The sequence below is a fragment of the Pelodiscus sinensis genome, chromosome 14, assembly GCF_049634645.1.
Source record: "Pelodiscus sinensis isolate JC-2024 chromosome 14, ASM4963464v1, whole genome shotgun sequence".
Taxonomy (NCBI): Eukaryota; Metazoa; Chordata; order Testudines; family Trionychidae; genus Pelodiscus; species Pelodiscus sinensis.
Genome location: NC_134724.1, coordinates 15,593,460 through 15,614,979, shown reverse-complemented (window position 1 = coordinate 15,614,979; position 21,520 = coordinate 15,593,460). Strand labels below are relative to the sequence as shown.

Here is a 21,520-nt window from a genome sequence, read left to right as displayed (position 1 = left end):
CACCCCTAGTAGAAACAAAATCTAGCTGTAGGTCGACTGCTAATCAGCTGGGCAGCATTTGAATCTCTCCTGAGCAACCAGACAAGCTCAGAGATTAGAGGGAACACTGCCTTCCACCACTTACACTTGCAGGCACTTCGTGGTGCTTGTTGCAAGAATCACAAGTCCAATGATGCATACCCAAGGGGGGAAGGACAGAACCAGGTGGACAGTTTTAGCAAATAAAAGGTATTTATTTGACAGTGATGAATTTATAGTATTTATTCTAAGATTTTTAATAGACTGTGTTAATAATGAATTTACAGTATTTATATTTATTCTACTATTCCTAGTTAAAGGTGTCAGAGATATAAGGATGGGAATGGCAAGGGGAATAGTCTCTATTCTAAAAATATCCAGCTACACTAATTAAATAACAGTGATAACTACAAACTATGTACTACCCAAAACAACTACAACACTAAGCTTATACAGCGAAGAAAATCAAATCATACATACCAACTTACACAGCAAACGGAACATTTCAAAGATATCGGTTCGGTTGCAAAGGCCTTGGTTACGCCCGAGAGTCGGGGGAGGTGGCTGGTCAGTCGATCAGGCTGGCAGCGCTTTGGAGTATACGGGAAGGCACACGCACTGTGGTACGTGTGTTGCAAAGACCTTCTCAAGCGAACTGTGCGATGGGTATTTATCCCCAAATCTGCACATCGCTGTCCCGTTCTTGCATATTACCATATATGGCCCAATGGTCACCAAGTGGGGGGGGTCTGTCCCCCAGGGGTTGGGCCAAAACTGTGCAGGTTTCATGCAACCAGGTAAGCCCCGCAGTTCTCATGCCAAGGTGACGGGTGGGAGAGTCTGAGGCTATTCTCCCTTTTTCACACCTTCCCTTTTTCTAAAGGCAATGGTATGCAGGAAGGGTGCAGCTGGTTTCTCCCAAGGAGTACTGCAGCCCACTATAGCAAAAGTGACCTGGCCAAACTTTTTACTGAGGGGCAGTTTTTTCCTCTAACAGTGCTCATAGTAGCACTGGATTGAGCAGCACATAAGCAACTTGTGCTCAAGAATGATTTAGTTCACTCCAGAACACATATGATACTGTCTTCATCAAAGCCTGCAGCTGTTCAGCAATGCTGATATATTCACCCGTTTAGAACCATTCCATATCTTTGCTAGATAGTGGATGTGCACCTTCTGGGATATTGCTAAGTTCCGACGACTACTTGCTGATCCCAGATCAAGCTTTACTGCAGGTTTTATCCATATCTCCCCATATGTTCTCCCTGGCCATTTATAAACCACGTGTATATTTTTCTGACCTAGCTGAAATGAGGTAGGACTCATTATTCAAGCCTTCATTTATTGTCATCAGTTAAATGTCACCCAATAGGCTCCTCTAAACAGCCAGATTTCATTTGTTTGCTGTACATCTCGCAAAGCCATGAAGGAGTTAAACAGAGCCTTGTTGCTATGGCACCTTCTCTCTTTAAAGGGGAAAGAATAGCTAATTACACTATTTGAGAAACTGTAGAGCAAGCAAAAGGAGAGAGAAATAATGGAAAAGAAGCCTGGATTCATGTTAGACCTGGCAGAGGAGCCAAAAGAGAATTTGTGTTCATTAACAGCCCTGACAGAGGTGAAGTACTTGCCTGGTGTTTGATTCATGTAACCAATGTGTTCTGTTCCTCTCAGTCTTCTCCTAGAGCTGGACCTGGCTAGTCAGCAAGCTTCCCTCAGTCAGGAAGAGACATCTTGGACAGTTGCTAGTTACTGCCCTCCTTTAATACTACAGATAGCCCATATCCTCCAAGACTCTCCCTGGGTGGAGCTGAAACAGGTGGCAGCATCTAGCACAGGGCAGGTAATAAGTGGCTCATAGGCTGGATGCAGTTTGCCAGGGTTAGCCCCTAGCAGGCCACCAGTGCTTATTTCCAGCTTCCGTTGGCTGTGGATCGCCATTCCTAGCCACTGGGAGCCGCAAGAAGCCATGTCCGAGTCTGTGCTGCTTCCTGAGGCTCCCACTGGCTGGGAACAATGACCTAAGTCTAATGGGAGCTGCAAGCGGCCATACCTCCTGATGCACAGGTAAATAAAGCACCAGCCTTGGCAAACCACCTCCAGCTTATTGCCCACCCCTAATCTAGGAGGTACATTCCAGGCAAATAGGTCCTGATCTATGCCTGCCTCTAGCCAATGGCAGTATTGGCCTGGATTAGCATTTTAAATCTCTTGAGCAGCATTTGATTGTTCCTCAGGCTTTACTTCCCTTCAAACCCTGACATGGCAAGTGCAGTTGGTGTGAGACAGGACTGAAAATACTGCATGCAATGGTGAGTAGGAATAATGTACCCACTACTATATGCACGTTTCATAGTATTAGTTATCGATGGACTTGGCACAGTCACAGCAGCAATGCAGAATATCAAAACTGGCAGCATTCCTGCTTCAGTAGAACTGGGGTTTTCTATTAGTAAATACCACAATAGGCCAACTATAGCTAACGCAACATGAAGCAACAGAATAAACCTACAGCAGCAATGACTCCAGACTTCTCCACTCAGTGCAGCTAGGGGAGCTGGCTATTCTGCATGCCTCTCACATAGCAGAGCAGGGCTCTGGCATCTCATTGGGAACACCACTCTTTGTAAACTACATGGGGAGAAGGGGTTCTCCACATCCAGCTTCCAATCTTTGTGTCTGGATAAGAAGGAGAGGGAAAAATCTGCCATTCATTGCAAGAAGGCCCTTCCTAATGACAAGAGTAGCAGCACCTGGATTTGTCAAGAGCTGCATATAGCAATGACAGGAGGAGAGTAGCTGTTAAGAGAACAAATCAAAATGCTTCCAGGAAGCCAACAGATATGACCATCACAAAGATGAGAACATTTTAATTTATTAATTTTACAGATGAGGCTTCCTACTCAGTAAATACGGGCTCACTTCAACCACTAGGCTGAAGACCAGGGTTGTGTCCATTCTCTAAGATTCTCCTAGTAAAGGTTTCCAAGGAATGCATCCTGCCAAGATCCATCAAAGGCAAAATTCATAACGAGTTCACAGTACATCAAGGTGTACATGGTGTCTTCCTTTCACTACTGTATCAGAGTCTTCGTGCTTTACGAGGACGGCAGCCGTTGTGAGGAATTGGGGTATTGTCTGTGATGGAGATGACCTCCAAACCCCCCATAGTCAACCCCTTGATGGCAGCCTGTAAAAGCAAGAGAATGAACATTAGACTGCACATTATTGCACAGACTAATAGAAAGTTAAAGGGATCTTGGAGGGGGACAGTCTGGAACAGGCAAGCAACATCTCTTTGCAGTAGTCTTAACAATCAGGAAGCCCTGTTTGGTTCAAGTTGGTCCTATCAAAGACAGGATTCTTTCTTACAATGTATTCTCCATTGATTTGCTACTCTAGTTTGAAGTGACCTAAGCAATTTGGCTTTTACTCAGTCCCTCACACAAAATTATTCTAGGATCTCACCAACAGGACATTTTCTTCTTGTTGACTGTTTTCAGGATGACAAAACATTAAATTCTCTACTTCATCTCGGTTTCAGGAAAGCAGGTTAACAGGCATCATTATTCCCCAGGTCTGAATAAAAAACCCTGCAGCTCCACACAGAAAGGAGCAAATAGATGAGAGCTTATACCCATGAAGAGGAAACTTGGGCACTTACCATACGCCCAGGGCCCAGACCTTTTACTACCACTCGCACATGGGACACACCCTTTCCACAGGCTTTCTGTAGGGAGAAAAGTGCTTTCAGTGATGAGGTAAGGCAGGTCAAGTACAGGCTGTCCCCACTATACCTCCAAGATAGTCAAAAAATCGTGAATGTATAGCAAAACAACGTAAAGTGAAGAATTTCTTTGATTTGCATTCAAGTGGCTGACTTTCATTTGAGTGAATTTTTTTTTTCCAGCGATATAAAATCAGGGAACGGGAGGGACTTATAACAAAACAGTTCCTAAATTCATCAGTGACGGTAGTGCAGAACCGATGTATGCTGGTGTGCCATATAGCGGGGATGGTCAGTATTTGCTAGTACCAATCTGTCTCTCTGGATTAACCCTTGCATCCACTATTGAAAGCTTCTTTGGACAGAAAGGAAGAGGGAATCAGTTATGGTTCTGGGGTGATACACATGGAGATCTCTTGGCAAAACTAGGGATTTGGGGAAGGATAGGCAATGAGTGACCAGGGATCGATTCAACACAATATTATGAACGAAGAGGAAAGTTGCTGAGAAGGGAAGCTGTCTTGGGTCATAAATTGAGACAGCAGATGATATGTACTTTTAAGGCTGATAGGTGACCAAATTAGGAAGGGCCCAAAAGAATTTCAAAGCAAGATATTTTACCTCAGAGAAGATCAACTTCTCCTAATGTGTGGCAGGACTGCCATCTAGTGGAGATCTCTAAACCTCCCTGATGATTCATTTAAAAGTTATCTGAAGGTATGTTTATACGTAAAATGCTAACCTCTTAAATCTTCAGGGCTTGTCTACACTTAAAACACTGCAGCAGCATAGCTGCACCACTGAAGTTCTTCAGTGAAGACACTACCAATGCCAACAAGAGGTTTTTTTTATTAGTATAGGGACTCCACATTCCCAAGATATTGGGTTGGCTTAACTGCATTGTTCAGGGGTATGGATTAGGGATGTTAGGAAGCTAGTAATTAGCTAATTGTGTAGTTGATAGAATTTCTATCAACTACTCGATTAGTCGATAAGGGAGGAAGTGCTTAGACCGGCCTCGCACTGGGTCTAGGAGGTACCCCTGCTGTGGCTCTGCAGTTTAAATGTGGTAAGAGTCAGGCTTGCACCAGGTCCAGCAACCCTGTCTGTGGGGGGTTCCAGTGGGGAGCTGGGGCCCCACGTGGACAGGGGCTGCTGCTGGAACAGTGGCAAGCCTCCCCTGCTCCTCCCTGCACTGCTGCCTCTAATGGGGGGGAGGGAGGAAAGAAAGAGCAAGATGGTACTGAGGTGCAGCAGCTTTTAAGCTGCTTCCCCTTCTTGCTGCCTCTGACAGAAGTGGGCGGGAGGAGGGAAGGGGGAGAGATGTGAGCAGTCGACTCAACTAATAAATAAGCTTGGGCCTATCAGTCGACTACTCGCTTACACCCCTAGTATGGATTTTTCACATCCCTTAACAACATAGTTATATTGACTTAAATTCCTAGTGTACAGGCAGTCCCCGAGTTACGCGGATCCGACTTATGTCAGATCCACAGTTACGAACGGGGTTTGCTGCCCGTCTCCCTGGTCTGATGGTTTCCAGCAGACCAGGGAGATGGGCAGCAAAGCCGGGGAGCACGCGGGCAGCGGACAGCCCAGACGCGCCGCGGCTGTCCCACTGCCGGCATGCTCCACGGCTTTGCTCTGCTTTGCTCCCCGTCTCCCTGGTCTGCTGGAGACCAGACCGTGGCGCGTCTGGGCTGTCCCGCTGCCCCCGTGCTCCGCGGCTTTGCTCCGGACGCCTGTGGTACAGCAGCTGGGGCGCTGCCGGTTGGTCCCGTAGCGCCGCTCTGGGCGCTACGGGACCAACCTGGCAGCACCCCATCTGCTCTGCCCCAGGCGTCCTGATTCAGCCACTGCTGGTCAGTTTCAGCAGCGGCTGACTTGGGGACGCCTGGGGCAGAGCAGCTTGGGTGCTGCTGGGTTGGTCCAGTAGCGCCGCTCCTCGGCGCTACTGGACCAACCCAGCAGCACCCAAGCTGCTCTGCCCCAGGCGTCCCCAAGTCAGCCGCTGCTGAAACTGACCAGCGCTGACTACAGGAAGCCCGAGGCAGAGTTGCTCTGCCCCGGGCTTCCTGGAATCAGCCGCTGATCAGTTTCAGCAGCAGCTGACTTGGGGACGCCTGGGGTTCTTAAGTTGAATCTGTATGTAAGAACTGGCGTCCAGATTCAGCATGTTGAAACTGACCAGCGGCTGATTCCAGGAAGCCCGGGGCAGAGCAACTCTGCCTCGGGCTTCCTGTAGTCAGCCGCTGGTCAGTTTCAGCAGCGGCTGAATCTGGATGCCAGTTCCGACTTACATACAGATTCAACTTAAGAACAAACCTACAGTCCCTATCTTGTACGTAACCCGGGGACTGCCTGTAGATACGGCCTGATGCGAGGGGTTCTCCCACAGATGTAGGTAAGAGGCAGAAGCTGTCTTGATGGAAAATTTCTCCTTTTAACTAGCACTATCTACACCGGGAGTTTAGATGGCAGAGCAACATCTCAAGTGTGGATTTTTCACTTGACAATTATGCCAACATGTATTCCCAGTGCAGACCAGGTCTCAGGATTACAGGGACAGAAGCTAATTTCTAACACTGGCCGTTTGTGAGGGGTAACCATGCATCACTACATTTGTATTCTAATAATCTCTTCCTGATGCATTAGATGAGTGCTGGAAACGTTTTTTATTAATCTAAACCAGTGGTCCCCAACCTTTTTAGGTTGTCGGGCGCCAGGGGGCGTGGCAGTTTGCCCGCCGGGCGCCAGGGGGCGGGGTCCGGGGGCGGCCCCCCCATCCACGCGCCCGGGGGCGGGGCCCCCCCATAGCTGCGCGCCTGGGGGCGGGGCCCCCTCCAAGGGCCTCGCGCCCGGGGCCGGCGCTCCCCCCCCTCCCGCCGAGTACCGCGCGCCCGGAGCCGGCGCTCCCCCCACCCCCCAGCCGAGTGCCGCGCGCCCGGCGTTCTCCCCGCCAAGCGCGCTCCCCCCGCAAGCGCCCGTCCGCCATGTGCCTGGGGCAAGGCCAGCCCCAAGCACCTGGCGGGTGCATTGGGGACCACGGATCTAAACCAATTTCAACATGTTGTTCTCACAATGGGGGAAGAGGATAAAGGGTTAATCAGAGTGAATACTATCCCATTTGTGAGGTTTCCAGGTTTCTAGTCTCACTGTGCCTCATTCTGCAGCGTTGGGAGTCCAGGACACAGGCAGCCTCATCTTTCTCCACACATCATGGACAAACTTATGTTCTTTTAGAAATCCATTAGACATAGGACCAGATATTAAACACTGGGTGCGACATATTACATGTGCAACAGTATCATATTCTCCAAGTCTGGCAATGCTCTTTTAGGAATGAAGGGTTCTGGAATGGCTCAGATCTCTGGTGTGGTATTCTGCCTCCACCAGCAGCTTATAGCTGAGACGTCACCTGGCCAACTGTGCTGTACTGGCTCATGAGAAAATGCTAAACATAGCAATTCCTTCCCATTCCTCACACCTGCTTGGCTTATGCTTAGATTTCATTTTCCTTATTTGGCTTCTGAAAAAAATAAATGCCTGTGTTTCAGCTGAGATCATCAGAGGAAAAGCTGCTCTCAAGTCAGAGCCACGACTCTGCCCAATATAAGAATTTCTTACTTTGGACGAGGAAGTGAAATGGAAGCTCTGTGTCTCAACACAGCTGCCATCTCATCAATGAGCAACACTGCTTATGGCAGCATTGATATGTGGAAGGGAAGTCCCAGCTGACTAACATGTTTCGATCAGGGCTTAACAGTCAAATAAAACATACAATTGGGCTAAATGTTAAAACGATGGCACTGTCCAAACTGGAGCTCAAGGAAGATAGGATAGGAAATTGTTCACATTTCTCCATTATAGGCCACTAAAGCCACTGTATTTGCATTTAAAGCTCCTATTTCACATACAGTTTAACCAGGTTGAGATGCTCACCATGCCCCGCTCTCAAAGGAAACAAAGGCAGCAATGTGTAAAAGGGGTGTACTGCTCATACATACAAGAACTAGTTGACTCTACTGCTCTCCTCCAACAGAAGACAGAAATGGGAATAGGAAGCAGAACATTTCACTCTTCCTGATCCTACTGAGGATAATGTACATGTCCCAGTAGAGCCCATCCATAAATGCATTCCCTTGGCAATCACTCTCCTGCTAGCACTTCTCCTCTGCTTGTTAAGGCTGATCTTGCTGAGCTCAGAGTGACCAGACCAGACTCACCACTGCTGCGGCGATGCCTGCAGTCTGTGCTGCAATGGCACTGGCCTTCTTGGCATTTCTGAATCCTTCTGTGCCACAGGACGTATGGGCAAATGACATGTTCTGAGGGCTCACGACCTGGACATGGGTGCTGGAGATGATAAAAGAGGTAAGGAGCTATAAGAAATTAATTCTTCCATCTTTTCTTACTCTGATTATCTTCAAGGCCACCCAGAAGGGGCCCCCACACCATCACTCCTGCACTCTAGGCCAGGGGTGGCCAACCTGTGGCTCTAGAGCCACATGTGGCACTTCTGAAGTTAATATGCAGCTCCTTGCTCAGGCACCAACTCCAGGGCTGCAGCTACAGGTGCCAAATTTCCAGCGCTCAACTCCTGGCTCCACTTCCTCCTCCAAGCTTATTGTGCTCTTGCGCCTTCCCTCCCAAACAGAGCCTCTTGAGTGCCATGAAACAGCTGACTGCAGTGGGCAGGAGGCGTGGGGAAGGAAGAGGAGGCACTGATAGGTGGGGCTGCTGGTGGGCAAAAGATGCTGGAGACGGGAGACAAGGCACCTGATGGGGACTGGTGACAAATCACTGTAGCTCTTTGGCAATGTACATTGGTAAACTGTGGCTCCTTCTCAGGCACAGGATGGCCACACCTGCTCTAGGCTAATGGTTCTCAATTGGGGGGTACGCTGAGGTCTTTCTTCAGGTTAGATCTAGATATTTCCCTAGTTTTACAAAAACACTACTGAAGCCAGTATAAACTAAAATTTCATACAATGACCTGTTTATACTCATCAATATACTATACAATGACATGTAAGTATATTAGTATTCTAACTGATTTTATAATTATACAGTAAAAATTAAAATAAGCAATTTTTCAACAATAATGTGCTGAGATACTTCTGCATTTTTATGCCTGATTGATTGTGTGAGCAAGTAGTTTTTAAGTGAGGTGAAACCTGGGAGACAAAACAGACTCCTGAAAGGGGTAAAGTAGCTTGGAAAGGTTGAGAACCACAGCTCAAGATAACTTTAGAAAGGTCTGCAACACCCTTGGTTTCTCTTACTAGAGTGGCAGAATGAGAGTACTGTTTTTTGGGGTAATATACTCCTACTAGTAATTGTTCAAATGGGGAATTCACCTTTCCAGACCCACTTCCCCACTGCAGAGTCACCATCTCTGCTTATTTTAAAGTGTATAGAACACTTTTGTTAATTTATTACTCTGAAAAGTTCTCTAAATCTTATGTCACATTAGGGATCAATAATGAATCAAAGCGGTTTTGCTGCGGGCTCTTTTACATGACCTGTACACCAAGAAGTTTGTGTCTTACTTGTTATATGTAGCTTTGATGTGAGCTATTGGGATATCTTCATATTTCTTTCCACCCCAACTCAAGGAACTTTCCTGTCCTGGTATTGGGGGAAAAATGCTGAAAAGTAAAATAAGAGAAATCAAATACTTGCAATCTCACTAACACACAATAATTTTTAATAGTCTTTGGAATTTGGAAAAAACATGGATCAAATGCTGCCAAACAAAGCTCAGAATTTCTTATTGGAACTGTGTTTTTGTGATTGTCTCTAGTCACTTGCTTTTCTTACTTTCCTGAAAGATGCTTGACGTGAAAGATGCTTGAAGTGATTTATCCCCTATAAGAAACAAATGAAGATACTTTATGCCACAACTTGGTTTGGAGTTGTACAGGATGCCTCACCTGATTACACCTTGACTTTGGTTCTCTGTCACCTCCGATGCAGAACTTTCTGTATTCTTTGTAAGTTCCTGCAACCTCTGGAAACCAGTGTGTATGCCACGACACAAGGCAACATTGCCACCACTAAGCGAAACAAATGGGAGAAATAGATTAGGAATTCACAGCTACACAAAAATCTTTTACATTATCTTTTTCCACCCTCACATAAGACCTCCCACAGAATATTTTCACACAGGAAACAACAAAACCTGTTTGCTGACTGCAGGACTATCTTAAACAGTCATCGCCACCCTTTGGGTTCTATAGTCACCTTCAGGAGCCAAATAGTAACCACCCCAGGAATATTGTCTCTTTTTCAAGGGACATTGTCAGGTCTCCACATTCCAAGTTTTTATAAAAATAAACATTTGGGCAACTGAGGGCAGTTTTCAAAATAAAAATAAACTCAGACAGCATCTTGGCAGTGCACAAGAAACAGAAATGGAAAAGGGATAGGCTAGGTTCACTGACCAGGATCTATGGAGGAGGAAAAGCAAACACACACGGAAATGTGCACTTTGAGATACTTTGTTATAATATTTTAGTAGCACAGAGGAGGGGATTTTGTGTGTCTAATTTAATTTGTAGCTTGATAACAACCTTTCTGAAGAGGCACTCAACTGAGAGCAAGTTTGAAAATAAAACTGCATCAATAAAACTACAGTTTTGCCCAATCATTTCCTGCCATGACTGTTATTCCCTAAGAGCCTCTACCTCAAGCCCTGGATTTCTCTGTTTTGCCTAGATTCTGCAGGAGGTTATCTGTTGATATGGAAACAACAGCAACATCACATAGTATGACCTTGTTACAAGTACAGCTTGGAAGAAGGAAGCACTTGTTAAATGCATGTAGCTTTAATAATTTAGTTAATTCTACCCTAACCAATCTTATAATCCAGCAGAGCCCCTCCCTCTGTGTATCAATCAGAGTTGCTGACTTTGTCAGCTACATCAGTTTCATTAGTTGGAGAGTGAATTGGTTTCTGTTGCACCCCAGGCATCTGTACAAGGGTGAAGCGTTGTAATGAGAAGGCGCACAGGCTGTATATAAGACAGGGGTGGGGAAAAGGGGCCTCCGCAGGGCAGGTTGATCTGGCCCATGGATGCCCTGTCACTCCCTGACTGGTCTGGGGATGGGGGAGCATGTGAAATCTCCTCCCCCATCAGTGGCATGTGGCTATTAGTCAACCACCGTGCACCTGTTGCAAAGCGGGGGAAGAGAGTGAGAGACTTTGTGCTCTCCCTGCCACCACGGAGTGGGGGGCAAAAACTTCACATGCTCTCCCCCCCCCACTCCCAGGCCAGTCAGGGTCTGTGGGTGGGAAACTATGAAAGTGTCCTGGCCCCACCCATTTTGCCCGAGGCATCGCCCCTTTTGGGGCAGCCTGAGGCCCCCAGTTCAAAAATGTCTGAAGTGGCCGCCTGATATTGCCCACCCCGATATGGGAGGAGAACACAAAGAGTGTGGTTGCACTGACGGCCCTGGGAACAGAATATTACTAATGTCCAAATGCAACCAGAGGGAGCCTAGCCCAAGTCTGCAGGCCTGGCGGTCAGAACAAATGTTTTTATTTGCACTCTGAGCAATCTGGCTCTAGAATCAAGAAATATGAGACTAGCAAGGGAGCCCCACAGCACTCACGTGGTGGAGGCACTGCATGGAGCAGAGCCATTCTGAACCCACTGTGCAACCCAAAATGAAATGTGGCTGCTGTGGATAAACCAGCCCCAGAGCATTGCCATCAGCCTGCAGCCAGGACCCCAATGCCCTGGCTGGCCACCCGCTGCCCCACACAATTCTCAACCACGGGACTGGCTGCCTGCTCTCGCCCTGCCCCCACCAGCAACTCCAATGCCATGGTCACTTCCTCTCCTGCCATTTCCTCCTCCCCCCTACTCCCGGCACCCACTCAACCCCTCCCGGCACCCTGGGCACCCGCTCAACTCCTCCTCCCCCCCCCCCTACTCCCGGCACCCCGGGCACCCGCTCATCCCCTCCCCCCTACTCCCAGCACCCCGGGCACCCGCTCATCCCCTCCCCCCTACTCCCTGCACCCCGGGCACCCGCTCAACCCCTCCCCCCTACTCCCTGCACCCCGGGCACCCGCTCAACCCCTCCCCCTACTCCCTGCACCCCGGGCACCCGCTCAACCCCTCCCCCTACTCCCCGCACCCCGGGCACCCGCTCAACCCCTCCCCCTACTCCCCGCACCCCGGGCACCCGCTCAACCCCTCCCCCTACTCCCCGCACCCCGGGCACCCGCTCAACCCCTCCCCCTACTCCCTGGGCACCCGCTCAACCGCTCCCCCTACTCCCTGCACCCCGGGCACCCGCTCAACCCCTCCCCCTACTCCCTGCACCCCGGGCACCCGCTCAACCCCTCCCCCTACTCCCTGCACCCCGGGCACCCGCTCAACCCCTCCCCCTACTCCCTGCACCCCGGGCACCCGCTCAACCCCTCCCCCTACTCCCTGCACCCCGGGCACCCGCTCAACCCCTCCCCCTACTCCCCGCACCCCGGGCACCCGCTCAACCCCTCCCCCTACTCCCTGGGCACCCGCTCAACCCCTCCCCCTACTCCCTGCACCCCGGGCACCCGCTCAACCCCTCCCCCTACTCCCCGCACCCCGGGCACCCGCTCATCCCCTCCCCCTACTCCCTGGGCACCCGCTCAACCCCTCCCCCTACTCCCCGCACCCCGGGCACCCGCTCAACCCCTCCCCCTACTCCCCGCACCCCGGGCACCCGCTCAACCCCTCCCCCCCCTACTCCCTGCACCCCGGGCACCCGCTCAACCCCTCCCCCCCCTACTCCCTGCACCCCGGGCACCCGCTCAACCCCTCCCCCTACTCCCCGCACCCCGGGCACCCGCTCAACCCCTCCCCCTACTCCCCGGGCACCCGCTCAACCCCTCCCCCCCCTACTCCCTGCACCCCGGGCACCCGCTCAACCCCTCCCCCTACTCCCCGGGCACCCGCTCAACCCCTCCCCCCCCTACTCCCTGCACCCCGGGCACCCGCTCAACCCCTCCCCCCCCTACTCCCTGCACCCCGGGCACCCGCTCAACCCCTCCCCCCCCTACTCCCTGCACCCCGGGCACCCGCTCAACCCCTCCCCCTACTCCCTGCACCCCGGGCACCCGCTCAACCCCTCCCCCTACTCCCTGCACCCCGGGCACCCGCTCAACCCCTCCCCCTACTCCCTGCACCCCGGGCACCCGCTCAACCCCTCCCCCTACTCCCTGGGCACCCGCTCAACCCCTCCCCCTACTCCCCGGGCACCCGCTCAACCCGAGCGCATGCTCCGCCCACCGGCAAGCAGCGACCCCGCCGACCCCCATCTCCCCCGGGTACCGCAATCCGGCTCCGAGGAACCGCTGCCAGGCAACGACCAGCACCCGGCTCATGGCCCTTCCCCGCGACCGCCCGGCCCGCCCAGCGAGAGGGGCCGGTGTCCCAGCCCGCCGGAAGAGGGGAAAGGCCAGCGCCGGGCATTGTGGTCTCTGGGAGGAAAGATGGCGGCACCCGGTGGCTGGCGCGGTGCATTGTGGTCTCGGGGCGGGGGGAAGATGGCGGCGCCCATGCAGCGGGGCCTGTGCGGTGGCGCGGGGCGGTGGAGGGGGGCGCTGGGCTCTCGCTGCCTGACCGCCGCGGCCGCGTCCCCGTGGCGGCTCCTGGGAGCGCTGTGTCTGCAGAGGCCGCCTCGCATCACGCCGGCCCTGAGCCCGGTGCAGGAGGAGATGGCGCGGCTGGTGCAGCAGGTAGCGCGGGGCGGGGAGCCTGGCTGTGGGGGGCGCGCACTGGACCGAATTCCGCGGGGGGATCCCGAGCGCAGAAGGAGGCCGGCGTCTGCATTGGCCACATGCTGCGTAGCCCCCCGGAGGACACCGCGGGGTCCCCTCTTGTCCGGTTCCGGAGCAGCAGGGCTGAGGCAGAGCCGCTTCCCGTGCCCGGGGACGGGGACCCACCTGTAAAACTCTTCCCGGGAGCTTTCCGAGCACGTAGATGAAACCCAGGTGAAAATGAACAAGGTGGGGGCTGTGCCCCAGGTGCTCATGTCCTTGGTGCAGGAATCGCTGAGTGAGGGTTCATGGTCTGTGGTGCATGAAGGATATTAAGGACTAGTCGACTATCGGATAAGCACATGTTTATCAGATAGTCAACTAGTCATTCCTCCTCCCCGCCCCTGCCTTGCTGCCTCTATCAGATAGAGGTGGGAAAGGGGATACAGTGAGCCCTCGCTACTTCGCGGTTCGACCAGCGCGGATTCACGACTTCGCGGACTTCAAAGGGCAATGAAGAATCAGCCCCCTGCTAGTCAATACATTGTCACCCTGCAGTGCCTGCTGTGTTTTCAGCTGCTCCATGCTACGCCAAGGTGAAAGGATGACGTCCTTTTATAAACGAACCTGAATACATTCATCTTCACAAAGTGTCCAGGAGATGATTTCTCTTCGCTCAGTCTGCTGCCGCCTTTATTTGCCCCCAAGCAGCAATGTACGCTCAGCAATTGATTTTCTACCTACTGCTTATAAACTCAGTCTCTGTTCCCTTGCTGGTTAATTATTAAACTATTAAACTATTAAATCAAAAGCAATAGGAGTGAGAGTATGTAAATCAAAACCTCTCGCATGTTAAATATGGTGTCCCTACTTCGCGGATTTTCAACTATCGCGGTCGGGTTTGGAACCTATCTACCGCGATAAACGAGGGTTCACTGTACTTCAAAGTGGCAGCACTGCACAGATGATCCCGGGCTCCATGTGGGGCTGCCCCTTTGAAATGCTGCCATGGCATTGGGGCTCTTGTACGTTTCAAAGGAGGAATGCAGAGGTGCCTTCCTGTAGTTGATGGAAATTCCATCAACTACTTGACTAGTAAATTACTTGATATTTAACATCGTCAGTGTGCAGTCTAGATTATTAAAACGTCCTCTCCTTGCCTTAAACACCATGATTCCACTTCCATAAGGAGGGTGTGGCTGTCAGGGGGGAGTAATGCAAATGGCACATTCAGGGTGTCCTTTGAGTCATTTCTGAGCAACATGCTCCAGCACAGTGCTACTAGGTGTCGAGATTCCATGAAGGTGACTTGTAGTAAGAGAATACTCTCTCCTCTGAGATAACACTGAGTTCAATGCCTGGCTGTTTTAAAAGGTAACATCTGCTGCATGTAACATGAAGTCCATGTTACCGTGCAGTTCTCAAAATTGGAATTACCTGACTTACATGCATTTAGATTTCAGACTGTAATATTGTGCTAATATGCTTTGATAGTGAACATATAATTGTTTTTTCAGTGGGTAAGCATCTCGTTATGTCTGCAATATTAGATGTTATCTCAGTGTGTAGCAAAACATTGGCTTCCTGGGGTATAGTGTATGTTATGTGAAGAGAAATTATTCTCCAACAGGAAGAAATCAACACATGCCCTGTTTGTGGCAATAAAAATAGCTTTATTCTTTCCAGGTGATTCAGGATAACAGTGCTTTTAATTGTGATCAATGGTCAGGCCCCTGATGAACTAAGTTCTATACATGACAATTTTCTATTATGACCTTTCCAGATAGAGGTGGAGAAAAGCCACTTTTCGGACCATGAGATCCGGCACTTGGTAGAAGAGGAGCAGCTACAAAAGAAGAAATACAACATCCAGGATGAGGCGACTGACTCTGGGCAAGCTATTTTGCTGGCCCAAGACCTAGAGGATGCCTGGGAACAAAAATTCCAAAGTTTCAAAGCTGGCCACCGACTAACAGGTTCTCATCCAAGAGGGTTGGGGTGCCTCTGGTCTCTCTGAAAATATTTGACTTTGGTACATTTGCGTGGAGGTGAAGGAGGGTACCGAGCCCTCAGATGGAAGGACCTTCTTGACTCTCATGACCCCTTTCAGCTATTATAGGAGGAATTAGCTGGCCTTTGAAAGGAGCTGGCCTCTGATCCTTTTTTGCAGAACCTTTGAGAGAGTATGAAGTAGGAAGGCTGGATATTTTGTCCTTGAAAGAAAAACTATGACAGCCTGTCTCCTTTCACAAGAGCATGCAACATAGGCATTGTTTTTATGTAGAGTCTACATAAATGTTGACTGAGTTATTAGGCACTACATTGAACTAGAGACTTATATTAGTTGTTTTAAATGGTCTCTTTTAAAAAGAAGAGCATCTAAAGTGCAATTCTGTCACCTTTATGAGACATGACTGGAAATCAATGGATTCTGTCCAGATTCCCTGTGGCATTTATTCTCTTGTATATAGATTCGTATCTTGCTCATTGGACCCCCCTCCCCACTCACACTGAGTGCCTTCCAGCAGTATGTTAAGCAATATGACTAATGTCTGTCATCATCTCCCCAGAGGTAGAAGCATGTTTAGTTGAGTGTCTTGAGAACGTAAGAACAGCCATGCTGAGTCAGAACAATGATCCTTGTAGCCCAGTATCCTGTCTTCTGACAGTGTTCAGTGCAAGATGCTTCAGATAGAAGGAATTGAACAGGGAAATGTAGAGTGATCTGTCCCCTTCTGAATAGTCCCAGCATCGAGCAACTGGAAGTTTAGGGGCACCTGGAGCATGGGATTGCATTCCTGGACTATCCTCTTGAACTTACCCAATTTTTTAACCCCATTATACTTTTGGCCTTCATAACATCTCACGACAAGTGAGTTCCATAGGTTGTGTGTTTGTATGAGGAGATGCTTCCTCTTTTAAAATTTAAACCTGCTGCTTATTAATTTCATCAGGTGAACCCTACTTCCTGTGTTATGTGAAGAGGAAAATAACACTTCCCTATTCTCTTTCTACATCATTCACAATTGTATAGGCCTCTCTTGTCCCCTCCCCTCCCTTAGTGTCTCTTTTATAAGAGGAATAGTCCCAGTCTTTTTAATATTTGCATCTATGGAGCTGCCATACCCCTAATCGCTTTCATTGCCTTTCTCTGTACCTTTTTCCAAGTCTAATGTATCTTTTTGATGTATGGAGAACTGTGTGGAGAATTGAAAGACTGAAAGTGCCATGGTTTTTTATAGTGGCATAGTTTTATGCTTTATTTGTTTCTTTCCTAATGGTTCCTAATATTCTGTTAACTTTTTTGACTGCTACTGCACATTGAGCAGATGTCTTATTTTGGGAGGGGTTTATTTTTTAATAAATATACCTATTCTTATGGGTCTATGTTAGAAAAGGCAAGATCAAAGAAATGTGCCTTGCACTTGGAGTGGAAAAGAGTTAGGTTTGTGGTGTTTTTTATTTCTTGAGGAAGCTTATTCTACAGTCTTGGAGAAAGTTCCAAGTTGATGAGAGCACTTGTATCAAGAAGCATCACTTGGAATTGTCCCATGTGTCCTTTTCAGAGTCTGAAAGAGAGGAAGGCTTGGTCTCTTATATAGGTACTGGATGACCTATCTGTCTCTGGAATCTGTTCTCTCTTGGCAGATGCTGACAAATGCAATGATCGGACATCTTTGAACAGGAAGCTGGATAGGAACCTGGTGCTCCTGGTCAAACAGCAGGTTGGCAGTCAAGAGCAGTGGCTCCTGCCTCAAGCCGAATGGCAGGCTGGGGAGACTTTGCGAAGCACGGCAGAGCGAGTCTTGGCTACTCTCTCAGGTGAGTCATCTGTTGTGCAGCTGCTGCTGCCACCCCTTCTTGTCCCCATTTCTTTCTCTTGTCATTACAGGGCTATTATCAGCTTATGGTAATAAATTCTCATTGTACTACATGAGAGAGAGAACATACAGCAGCAGATGGGGTGGCTTGAACCCAGTGGGGTCTCTGAGGAGAGTTGTGTCTGGGTAAAGTTGCTGGGAAGCTTATGGATATTGTCCATTGTAGAGTTTTTGTACTGACTCTCTACAAGGGGTGCTAGCTGCCCAAGACTGTGTCTATATTTACCACGGCATGTAGAGCTCGGGCACTACACATGCAGCTGCACACCACAGTGAAAGGCAGGCTGCCTCCACACTTAACACTGCAGGTAGGTACCGTAGGAAGAGACTTCAGAGGTGGGGAGGCAGAAGGACACTGAACTGCTTAAAATAGCAGTGTAAACAGAGGAAGTACTGTTTAGCCATGTAGAGTGTGTGTGTAGGGTATATACCTGGGGAGTTCAGGCATGTAGGGTACCTTACTCAGCAAATCCATGTCTCACTATGTACTCTGCCATATATATCCGTGCAAGGGGGATGTGCAGTATCTATTCTGAGCACCACCATAAATATATATGTACCCTAAGAGTAAAACTGGTAGCTGCGGTGAACTTGACCCATTAAGTTCTTCATTGTGGCTATACAGGTGTGCAGTGTTTCAGCCTTCGGGTCTGGCTCCTGAAGGGTACTTAGTGCTATAATGGGGGTAAGAACTTCTGTCTCCGCCACACAACCCATTAGCAGCCGTGGTGGGCATGTACAACCTGTTCTCAGCAAGGTCCTTCTTGCTTCCCAGCAGGGTGCACTATGAAAGCAGTGCAGTTAGCTTGTCAAAGGAAGAGGCCACTTCATGATCTCTGGGACCACACTACCTGTAGCCGGTCCTTGAGAGGGGTTGTTGGACTACAAAAAAAGACCCGAAGAGGAAGTTGTGGCACAGGATGGGCCTGTGAAAGGGTGTGTTGTTGCTAGAAGGAGAAAATGTGCTGTCTTTTGCTGTTCCACTGTTACCCCTTGTATGCAGCAGCTGCTGTCATTGTGTGATCTGATCTCTGTTTTCTTTTTCCCTCTGGATCCCTAGGAAATCACATCCGGGCCAAATTCCTAGGGAATGCGCCATGTGGGTTTTATAAGTACAAGTTCCCGAAGGCGTTCAGGACAGAGGACAGCGTGGGGGCCAAAATCTTCTTCTTCAAAGCCCTCCTCCAGAGTGATGACATGCTCCAGGCAGAGAGGAGAGGAGAGTATGCGTGGGTCAGCAAGGGAGAACTGGGGGATTACTTGAAACCGGACTACCTAAAACAAATCACCAGTTTTCTGATGGACCAGTAAAAGACATGGCTGGGCTCCAAGCAAATGGGGAGGACACAAAAAGCAACTTCATGCAGGTGCATGGATAATACATAGCATTGTTTCTGTGTACAGAGAGAGGGTTCTGAACCTGAAGAAGAGTCCAACCTCCCCTTGTTTTCTATTCCTCTTCTCTGGGCCAGTACCAAATAAATATTAAAACCTCTGCTAAGTGAAGATCTCCCTGAAGAGAGTTGTGCTTATGTTGTATCCATCTTGAACACTCCTTGGATTCTCCTTTTCCCCCCTCCCAACCATGCTATTCCCTAGATCTGCAATACCTCTCTTCATTGGATTCCTACAGTTGCCTGAAGTATTCTTTCTTTAGCAGCTGTTTTTAATAAGAGGAGCAGTGAGGGCATGTCAACACCAGGAAATTATTTCAAAATAACTAAATTTGAAGTAATAACTCCTGAAATAACTATTTAAAAATAAACTTATTTCCCAAGGAAAGTAGGAGTACATATTTCGAAATAACCAGCGCATTACTTTGAAATAATAGGCTTGATAGTGTGGATTCTCTGCTTATTATTTTTGAAATAACTCCCTAGTGTAGACCAGAGCTGAGTAAGCTGTTAAAATTGTAACAAGGCATTTATTAATTAGCAACATTAGGAGACTTGGGAAAGAAACATGTTTAAAAATGGGGAACTTTAAACTCTTCATCGAAGCTTCTCACTCCTTAACTTCTTTCTTGTTTGGGATGGCCCCTCTGGGGAGGAGGCACACCTATCAGTGTGCATGGGAGGAATAACAACTGCTTGCATCTGTAAGGAATTGGGCTCCCATTGGCCTGGACCATGGGAGAGCAGCATCTTCAGTAACAGGTTGGTCTCTGCTAATGCAAATTGTACACATGGATAGGTTGCCAGAGGTTCCTTTGGCCTCCTAAGAGGCAGACATTATAGTGTATCTAGCGAACCTGTTCTAGGCCAGTGTGTATATTAATTTGTGGCATCTGTGCCTCAGTAGAAAGTATATCAGTGGCTTCCAGGATACAAACTGTCCTCTCAGCTAAGTTGAGCATCTGGGCTTTATGCTCTGAGCAATGCCCAAGGAAATGTGCATGCTACAGCTGTGGCTTTGGCTCCTCTTTTGTTTTCTCTCTGCATGGGAAATTCACAGTGAAAGCCAAACAGCTTAAATCCTATGCAGCTGTTTCATCCCAGGCTGTGTCTAGACGGGCAAGTTTTTCCGGAAAATCAGCAGCTTTTCCGGAAAAACTTGCCAGCTGTCTACACTGGCCGCTTGAATTTCCGGAAGAGCACTGACGATCTCATGTAAAATCATCAGTGCTTTTCCGGAAATACTATGCTGCTCCCGTTTGGGCAAAAGTCTTTTTCCGAAAGACTTTTGCGCAAAAGGGCCAGTGTAGACAGCATAGTACTGTTTTCTGCAAAAAAGCCCCGATCACAAAAATGGCGATCGGGGCTTTTTTGCGGAAAAGCATCCGTGGCCAATCTAGACGCGCTTTTCCGCAAAAAGTGCTTTTCCGGAAAAGCATCCTGTCAGTCTAGACGCGCTTTTCCGAAAATGCTTTTAACGGAAAAGTTTTCCGTTAAAAGCATTTTCGGAAAATCATGCCAATGTAGACGTAGCCCCAATGTTTACAGGGGTGCTGCAGCAAGTGGTCTGGTAGCCACCTAGCACACAGCCCTATTTCTCTACATAAAGATCAAAGTGTGGTTTTCCTGTCACCATTCTGACAGAGCTTCTGTGAGGCCATTGCAACCCACTTGTGTGAGTGAAGTCTGACAGACTTAGATGCAGAACTGCTGCTCAAACTTTGCCCTTACTGAGTGCTCAATGAGTATCTTCAAAGCACTCCAAACACCTGTTCTCAATCTCACCAAGAAGTTCAGCATTAGAATTGACACTTCACGCATAGGGGAAGTTATGGCAGAGACATGATTTATCCAATGCCAATCTCGGTTAAGCTACATGTAGCAATTCCCCATTCCTATGCACAGCTTGCTAGGTCAGAGCTGTTAACTCTACTTGGTACCAGTGTTTCCTCAAGATAATCGGCAGCACAGCCCTGCAGCTGACTAATCAGCCCCACCCAGTCAGGCTCAGGGCTCTGTGCTGATTGCTGGAGATTACTATATGTACTTTGTCAGCCCCTTGGGATCTGTCAAGCTGCAGGCCTCAAATGTAAAGCTGTTCTTAATTAATCCATAAGCAGTTAGAGACGCAGCCCAGAAGCCTTCTGCTTTCAAAAGCCAGGGAGTTTTGAAGCTGTAGGTTTGTAAAATTTTATTTATATCTATATATTCACACACACTGGAATATTTACTCAGCATTGCTTGGGTCCTTAACTCAATTTTTATGTTTTGGTGGGTTTTTTTGGAAGGGGGGGATAAAATTAAAATGTACATGTTTCATTTAAATCAGTGTTCTAGGGATGAGGGGTTCAATATGCAGACTGCCTTAGGGAGCGAGGATTACCCCAGCCCTCTTTTGCTGCAGCTTGGGGTCAGGTGAGAAGTGCTTCTCCATGGCTGCTGCAGTAGTCACACCTGGAGGAGGGGTGCATGTCTCCCAGCTGAGGCAGGTCTACGTTCATCTGTTCCCCAGCCAGCATGAGGAATGCTGCAAACTACACTCTCCCCTTGCTCCCTGACAGAGGGGAACAGCTAGCAATGTTCCCATTTGCATGGGGAGAAGCTTCAGGCCTCTCTTCACTAAAGGGTACCTGGGGTGTGGAAGGCTTGGTGCTGGGCACTCCCAGATTTGGGGGGGGGGGCACTCCTTTCACTTGCCTGGGTATTGTCTCTCTTTATGGTTTTATAAGAAGCAATTGCATTC

The 21,520-nt window shown here is 49.0% G+C and overlaps 2 protein-coding genes across 4 annotated transcripts; one reads left to right on the top strand and one right to left on the bottom strand.

Moving 5' to 3' along the window:
• Positions 1 to 2,860: 2,860 nt before the first annotated feature.
• Positions 2,861 to 13,209, bottom strand: MRPS11 (mitochondrial ribosomal protein S11). Of its 3 annotated transcripts, XM_075897051.1 has the most exons (7): positions 13,075 to 13,201; positions 11,363 to 11,431; positions 9,682 to 9,804; positions 9,298 to 9,396; positions 7,972 to 8,101; positions 3,683 to 3,748; positions 2,861 to 3,208 (listed from the first exon to the last, which is right to left on the bottom strand). In XM_075897051.1, exons 1-7 carry the CDS (start codon positions 13,125 to 13,127, stop codon positions 3,101 to 3,103), a joined length of 648 nt encoding a protein of 215 aa, XP_075753166.1. In that variant the 5' UTR covers positions 13,128 to 13,201; the 3' UTR covers positions 2,861 to 3,100. The 3 variants fall into 3 exon arrangements, with proteins under 3 accessions (XP_075753166.1, XP_075753168.1, XP_075753167.1); XM_075897053.1 differs by lacking the exon at positions 11,363 to 11,431 and having other exon boundaries at positions 13,075 to 13,209; XM_075897052.1 differs by lacking the exon at positions 11,363 to 11,431 and having other exon boundaries at positions 13,033 to 13,166.
• Positions 13,210 to 13,235: 26 nt separating this feature from the next.
• Positions 13,236 to 18,889, top strand: MRPL46 (mitochondrial ribosomal protein L46). Its single transcript, XM_075897050.1, has 4 exons — positions 13,236 to 13,481; positions 15,286 to 15,478; positions 17,151 to 17,324; positions 18,444 to 18,889. Exons 1-4 carry the CDS (start codon positions 13,236 to 13,238, stop codon positions 18,692 to 18,694), a joined length of 864 nt encoding a protein of 287 aa, XP_075753165.1. The 3' UTR covers positions 18,695 to 18,889.
• The last annotated feature ends 2,631 nt before the right edge of the window (positions 18,890 to 21,520 follow it).

Coding starts and splice junctions, on each gene's coding strand:
- MRPS11 (XM_075897051.1), bottom strand. CDS start 13,127: ATGAGCCGGGTGCTGGTCGTTGCCTGGCAGCGGTTCCTCGGAGCCGGA. Junction 9,397..9,681: donor CAAAGTCAAGGTGTAATCAG/GTGAGGCATCCT, acceptor TTTACTTTTCAG/CATTTTTCCCCCAATACCAG. Junction 8,102..9,297: donor ATCAAAGCTACATATAACAA/GTAAGACACAAA, acceptor TATCATCTCCAG/CACCCATGTCCAGGTCGTGA.
- MRPL46 (XM_075897050.1), top strand. CDS start 13,236: ATGGCGGCACCCGGTGGCTGGCGCGGTGCATTGTGGTCTCGGGGCGGG. Junction 13,482..15,285: donor TGGCGCGGCTGGTGCAGCAG/GTAGCGCGGGGC, acceptor TGACCTTTCCAG/ATAGAGGTGGAGAAAAGCCA. Junction 15,479..17,150: donor AGCTGGCCACCGACTAACAG/GTTCTCATCCAA, acceptor CTCTCTTGGCAG/ATGCTGACAAATGCAATGAT.